This window comes from Orycteropus afer, unplaced genomic scaffold (assembly GCF_000298275.1).
Source record: "Orycteropus afer afer isolate SDZICR_OR568_19922 unplaced genomic scaffold, OryAfe1.0 scaffold00017, whole genome shotgun sequence".
In the NCBI taxonomy this organism is placed as follows: domain Eukaryota; kingdom Metazoa; phylum Chordata; class Mammalia; order Tubulidentata; family Orycteropodidae; genus Orycteropus; species Orycteropus afer.
The window spans coordinates 2,785,647-2,792,764 of NW_006921604.1; the positions used below are offsets into that span (position 1 = coordinate 2,785,647).

The 7,118-nt window shown below is 35.1% G+C and overlaps 1 protein-coding gene across 1 annotated transcript in view; it reads left to right on the forward strand.

Moving 5' to 3' along the window:
• ANAPC1 (anaphase promoting complex subunit 1) overlaps positions 1-7,118 on the forward strand; it is a 190,815-nt gene that overhangs the window by 67,500 nt on the left and 116,197 nt on the right. The window contains exons 18-20 of the mRNA XM_007959412.2: positions 240-508; positions 1,814-1,905; positions 2,920-3,068. Of these exons, the coding sequence (XP_007957603.1) occupies positions 240-508; positions 1,814-1,905; positions 2,920-3,068 (510 nt within the window). The remainder of the gene's footprint in view (positions 1-239; positions 509-1,813; positions 1,906-2,919; positions 3,069-7,118) is intronic.

Sequence of the window (7,118 nt, forward strand, 5' to 3'; positions counted from 1 at the left end):
TACCCTGTCAAAGGTGAAAAACTTGTGAGACACAGAAAAAAATAGACCCATCAAGGTCTGGCTGTCACAGGTTTCATTGTAGTTTTTTTTTTTTTGTGTAGTGAGTTTTTTCATATTCTGAGATTAACTTAATGTAAAACTGCAGCTTGAATTGTTTTGAGTAATTTGGTTTTCTTTTTAATGTTGCCATTACAAGGAGGCATTGTTTAAACATTTTATATCCTGTGTTTTCTTCTCAGGACTGGGAATATTTACTAAATTCAGACTACCACCAGAATGTTGAATCTCACCTTTTGGCTAGATCTTTATGTTTGAGTCCTTTGGAAGTTTCACAGATGAAAGAGGAGGAATTTTCACAGAACTTAAGTCTGGATTCTTCTACACTTCTCTTCACTCACATACCTGCCATTTTTTTTGTTCTTCATCTTGTCTATGAAGACCTTAAGTTGAATACTCTAATGGGACAAGGAATTCGTTCACTTGTTGACCTTCTTGTTCAGTTGGCAAGGTAAAAATATTATTAGTAGTTTAGAAACTGCCAAGAGATCCTTTAATAAATTGATCTTATTCATGAGTATTATGTAGAAACCTTGTAAATAAATTTCTGAAATCATTTTTAAAGAAAAACAGAGCATTTCTTGTAAACTACAGAATTATTTAAAGATACTTTTTAAGTAAGGGCCTTGTGGACCATGCTGGGGTTATGTCTTTGTTGTAAGATTAGTGGGAAGTCAAAATTGCGTGTTAAGCAAGGGGATGACCTGCTCAAATTTTCATTTTGACAAGATGACTGTGGTGGAAGTTCTAAAATATTTCTTGCTGTTTTGTAGTGATAACTACATTCACTTAGTTCTTGCATATAAATTGTCATAGTAGGTGTTATGATCCTTACTTTAGCAGTGAGGAAACTGCCCAAGCTTGTTTCCAAGACAGTCAGTGAAAGAACAGTGGGAGCAGGAGCTCTGGTGTTGATTTCTAATTGTAGTCTCTCCTGTCTTTGTGTCCATTGTCACAATATGTGGTGGTTCTTATGCAGGCACTTGAATAAGATTGTTCTAATAATATGTTTTATCAGCCTTTGGAACACCTTTTTACTATTGAATTCTTTATGGCACTGAATTCTTTGGGTCATACTTAGGTGTTACTTGAGACTTTGTGACCCTTGGTGATAGAGAAAGTTGAATTTGAATTGAAATGTCAACCTGTGGGTTAAAATGATAGCACATTTTCTAGCTTCTGTGCTCTTCCCTGAGAACCTGCAGTTTTTTCCTGAGACACGGTAGTTATGTTCAGTTTCTCTTATGACTGATTATTAATATCATGAAAATCCTTTTGTAATTAAATAATTTCCAAACTCTAATTAGAGTTCTTTAAAATAAGTAACATTTGAGTAATGTTTTACATTTCATGAGGTGTTTTTCACATACATTATTTCATCATCAAAGCTTCAGAGAGAGTTAACATGATTTTTCACCATTTTCTAGAAGAAAATACTGAGGTTCATAGACATGATTTGCTGAAGATCACACAGCTTATAAATGACAAGGGATAAAGTAGACCCCAGTATTTTCACTCTAGTTTTACTACCACAAAATCAATCAAGCAAAAAGAGTTTACATTTGCATTTTCATACTGGGTATTTTAAAGTCTAGAAATAGAAAAAAGTAGTTCTCGATTTGCTTACCTTCTTTCTCATGAGTAAGTTTTCTAAATTACAAAGTTTAACTGATAACTTCTCCTCTGTGGGGGACAGGAGGATAATGCTATAATACCTTCCTTGTCATTTCTTTTTGATATGCTCTTATTGTTTTAGGGACCTAAAATTGGGGCCTTATGTAGATCATTACTATAGAGACTACCCAACACTTGTCAGAACTACTGGACAAGTGTGCACAATTGATCAAGGTAAGTATCTGGGCCATTAAAGATTTTCTGAACAATGGAGGGATGTTTGCTTGTATCTTTCTTAGTTAATATTTTTTACCATTTGCCTTTAAGTGAGGAAAAATTTTTTTTACCAGGCTGATTGTCAGTCATTTCTAGTGCTTGATCTCTGACATAGTAAGCCACAATCTCTTCAGTTTATGGGAAGATTCTGACTTGGGAGAGCTTAGAGTGAGCTTTCAGTGCCAAGGGTGCTTTGCCTTAGACTTTTGCTATCCAATTAGTAGCCACTAGTTATATGTGGGGAGCTCTGGTAGCATAGTGGCTAAGGCACTTGGCTGCTAACCAGAAGGCTGGCGGTTCAAACCCACCAGCCATTTCTCGGAAGGAAGGTGGGGCAATCTACTTCCGTAATGATACTGCCTCGGAAACCCAAGGAGGGGTCGCTATGAGTCTGGTCTGACTTGACGGCACATAACAACAACAACAACAGTTATATGTGACTGTTTAAATTTAAGTTAATTAAAATTAAAAATTCTGTTCCTCAAATGTACTAGCCACAATTTAAGTCCTCAGTAGCCACGTGGGCCTATTGTTTGCCATATTGGACAGTAATGATAGAACATTTCTATCACCACAGTACTGTTGTAGACCTTGAGCTAAAGGGACTCAAGGGTGGGACCCAGTGATAAGATCAGAGCTGAATCCTGCAGTCTGTTTTTTGTTTTTCTCTCACCTTTACGCCTAGGTAAAAAAAATTTGATGAGTTCTTTTGATATGTCTTAGGCATAGAATTTGCTTCATTCATTCATCTTGGCATAAAATAGTAGTTATTTAAACTCTGCATACAATAATATAGTTACCTGTTTATTGTGGCAAAAAAATGAAGCATTTTGAAGAGAAATATTCTGGTTGCTTTGAAATGACTGTTGAGTACTGTTGTTTATTTTTCCTTTAGAATAAAATCGTAGTGTCTAAATGTATTCTTTTTTTTTTCATCTAAATGTATTCTTGTATCTTTATCTAATTTTAAAGATCAAACAGGGTTTATGCATCATCCATCATTTTTTACTTCTGAGCCACCAAGTATTTATCAGTGGGTGAGTTCTTGTCTGAAGGGCGAAGAAATATCACCCTATCCTTACCTTCCTGGAATCTGTGAGAGAAGTAAACTTATAGTCTTGGTATGTATTAAAGTGTTGACTCTTTTAAAACTTTATATTTTAAAATGATCATATAGTAAAATTAACTTTTCTCTTTTTATGTAATGTCCTATGAACTTGAGCACATGTAATAAATTAATGTAATCACCCTTTTAATTAGAATACAAACAATTCTATTATCACCTCCTACCACTCCCCCCCAAAATTTCCTTATGCTTTTGAGATTGATCCCGTGTTGTATGTATCAAGAGTTTGTTGTGTTCTATTGCTGAGTAGTCCATTGTATGGATATACCACAGTTGATTTATCCATTCCCTATTAAAGAACATTTGGGTTACTTCCAGTTTTCGGCACTTAAGAGTAAAACTGCTGTGAACATTCATGTTTAAGTTTCTTTGTGAACATTTAAGTTTTTATTTCTCTGGAGTAGAATACCAGGAATGAGATTGATGGGTCGTCTGGTAAGTCTTTGTTTAGTTTTTAAAGAAACACGTCTACTATTTCCCAGTGTGGCCATACCATTTTATATTCCCACTGGCAGTAAGAGAGATCCAGTTTCCCTGCATCTTTGTCAGTATTTGAAATTGTTGCTATTTTTCATTTTAGTCATTCTGCTAGGCTTATAGTGATATCTCATCTTGGTCTAAATTTGCATTTTCCGAATGGCTACTGATGTTGAACATCTTTTTATGTGCTTATTTGCCATTAGTATATCTGCTTTGGTAAAATTTCTCTTCATGTCCTTTGGCCATTTGCTAATTGCTTTGTTTTATTACTGTTGAGTTTTTAGAGTCCTAGATATGAGTCTTTTGTCAGATAGGTAGTTTGCAAATATATTCTCCCAGTTCATAGTTTGTATTGTTTCATTATTCTCTAGACACTTCTTTTGCACACTAAAAATGTTTAATTTTGATGAATCCAATTTATCAATTTTGTTTTCTTTTATGATACTACATTTGGTACTGTTTAAGAACTCTTTGTTTAACTCTAGGTCATGAAGTTGAACTCCTTTGTTTCTAGAAATTTTACAGTTTCATATTTTACATTTAGATGTATCATCCATTTTGTTAATGTTTTGTAAAGTGTGAAGTTTAGGGCAATGTTCTTAATATTTCCATTTTGACATCCCAAGTCTTTCATCATTTGTTGAAAAGACGTGTCATTTCCCTACTGAATTGCTGTTGTACTTTTGTCAAAAATCAATTAGCCACATTTTTATGGGTCTTCTTCTGGACTTTCCATTCTAGTCCATTGATGTGTATGGCTACCCACACTGCCTTGATTACTGTAGCTTTAAAGTTAGTCTTAAAATTAGATAGTGTGATGCTTCCCTCTTTTATTCTTCTTTGTCAGAATTGTTTTATCTATTTTAGTTTGTTTGCCTTACCATACAAATTTTATAATCTACTTTTCTGAAGCTACAAAAATAATCCTGGTGAAATTTTGGAAGAAATTATGTCAAACCTATATATTAATTTTGGGGGAATTGGCATCTCTTCTTTCTCCATGATCTCACCTCTACTTTCTAGTTTTTTGAGGTTCCCTTTTTGGTCTGTGCAAGAAGCTTGGGGTTGCAGTTATTCCCTTCCCTTCGTGCATTTCTGTGCTTGGGATAACATCTCCATTAAATGGAAAGTTTTCTTTCCTCCTTTTGTCACCTGTTTTGAATTGCCTAGAAAGTAGGATGGCACATAACAACAACAACAGAAACTAGGATGTGAGAACAATGGGGACAAGCGAAGAGAAAAAAAAAGAAGGAATTTCTGTATTTTTCTGAGCATTAAGTGTTCTCTTTTTGGTTCTTTGGGTCAGAAACAAGTCTTCTAGTGCCTTCTCTGTCTATACCATCGTGCTCACTTGTGGGTTTCATAAGTCCAGGTTGAGGATATATGAAATGGAGAAAAAGCATAAACTCCCTATTTTTTGGTGGTATTTTGAATTTGGAATCTGCCTGCTGCTGCTTTTTTTTTTTTTCCTAGTTGAGGTAAAATTCACATAACAGAATATAAAATGAGCAATTCAGTGACATTTAGAACATTCCCAGTATTGTACAGTTACTATATCTGTCTAGTTACAAAACATTTTTATTAACCTTAAATCCAGTATCCATTAAGCAGTCACTCCCCATTCCCACTACCTTTTGCCTCTGGCAATCAGCTTTGTGGATTTACCTGTCTGGATATTCACAGTTCTACTCTGATGGACACGTGGTCACCTTGAGTTGGAATTGTTTGAAGACAACTGGCTATATATTTCATGTAAATGGAACCATGTATTATGTGACCTTTTGTTTCTGGCTTCATTCACTTAGCATAGTATTTTTGAGGTTCATTCATGTTGTAGCATATGCTAGTATCTCATTCCTTTTTGTGGATGAATAAGATTCCATTTTATGTATATCCCATAATTTATCTATTCATCTGTTGATAGACATATAGACTATCACCACCTTTTGGCAATTGTGAATAGTACTACTGTCAATATGTGTGTACCTGTTTTCACTTATTTTGACTGTATACCAAGAATTGGAATTGCTGGATCATATGGTAACTGTATGTTTAACTTTTGGAGGATGCAACAGCTATACCATTTACAGTTTCTACCAGCAATGTACAAGGGTTCCAGTTTCTCCACATATTCTCTAACACTTGTTAGTTTTTACTTCTTGATCGTACTATCCTAGTTGATAAGAAGTACCTCATTGTGGTTTTGATTTGTATTTTGCTAGTGACTAATGACATTGAATATCTTTCCGTGTGCTTATGAATCATTTGTGTATCTTCTTTGGAGAAGTTCCTTGCCCATTTTATAATTGGGATATTTATCATTTTGTTGTTGAGTTATAAGGGTTCATATGTATTTTGTATACAAGTTCCTCATCAGATAGATGGTTTCATATTTCTCTCCTTCTGTAGATTGTTTTTTCACTTTCTGGATAATTTCTTTGACACACAAAACATTTTTAATTTTGATGAGGTCTAATTTATCTATTTTTTCTTTGGTTTCTTATACTTTTAGTGCCGTATCTAAGAATCCATTGTTAAATTTAAGGTTATATGATATTTACCCCTATATTTTCTTCTTAGAGTTTTAAGGTTTTAACTCTTGGATTTGCGGTTAAATTTTATATGTGGTGTGAGGTTTTTTTGCGTAAATAGAAAGGTCAATCCTCAAATTCAACTGTATTCTTCATGTAGATGAGCCAGTTGTTCCAGTACATTTGTTGAAGAGACTATTCTTTCCTCATTGAATGGTTTTCGAACTCTTATTGAAAGTCTGTTGGCCTTGTTGTTGTTGTTAGGTTCTGTCAAGTGAGTTCTGACTCATAGCAGCCCTGTGTAAAATAGAACGAAACACTGCACAGTCTTGTGCCAACCTCACAATCCTTGCCGTAACTGAGCCCATTGTTGTAGCCACTGTGTCAGTCTATCTCTTTGAGGGCCTTCCCCTTTTTCATTGACCCTCTACTTTACCAAGCATGGTATCCTTTCCAGGAATGGTCCCTTCTGACAACATGACCAAAGTAGATGAGATAAAGTCTGGCCGTTCCCACTTCCAAGGAGCATTCCAGCTGCACTTCTTCCGGGACAGATTTGTTTGTTTTTCTGGCAGTCCATGGCACTTTCAGCGTTCTTTGCCAGCTCCGCAACTCAAAAGCATCAGCTCTCCTTTGGTCTTCTTATTTGTTGTCCAGCTTTCACATCCATATGAGGTGATTGAAAATACCATGGCTTGGGTCAGGTGCATCTTAGTCTTCAAAGAGATAGCTTTGCTCTTCAGCACTTTAAAAAGGTCTTTTGCAGCAGAATTGGCCAGTGCAGTACATTGTCTGATTTCTTGACTGCTGCTTCCATGGGTATTGATCGTGGATCCAATTAATATGGATCCACAGTTGGCCTTAGGTGTATGGGATTTATTTTTTGGACTCTCAGTTATATTCTGTTAGTGTATGCATCTATCTGTATGCCATTACCACAATATTTTGATTATTGTACTCTTTTTTTTTTTTTATTAGGATTTGGGTGAAGATTTACAGAGTAAATTCATTTTTCATACAGCAGTTCACATATA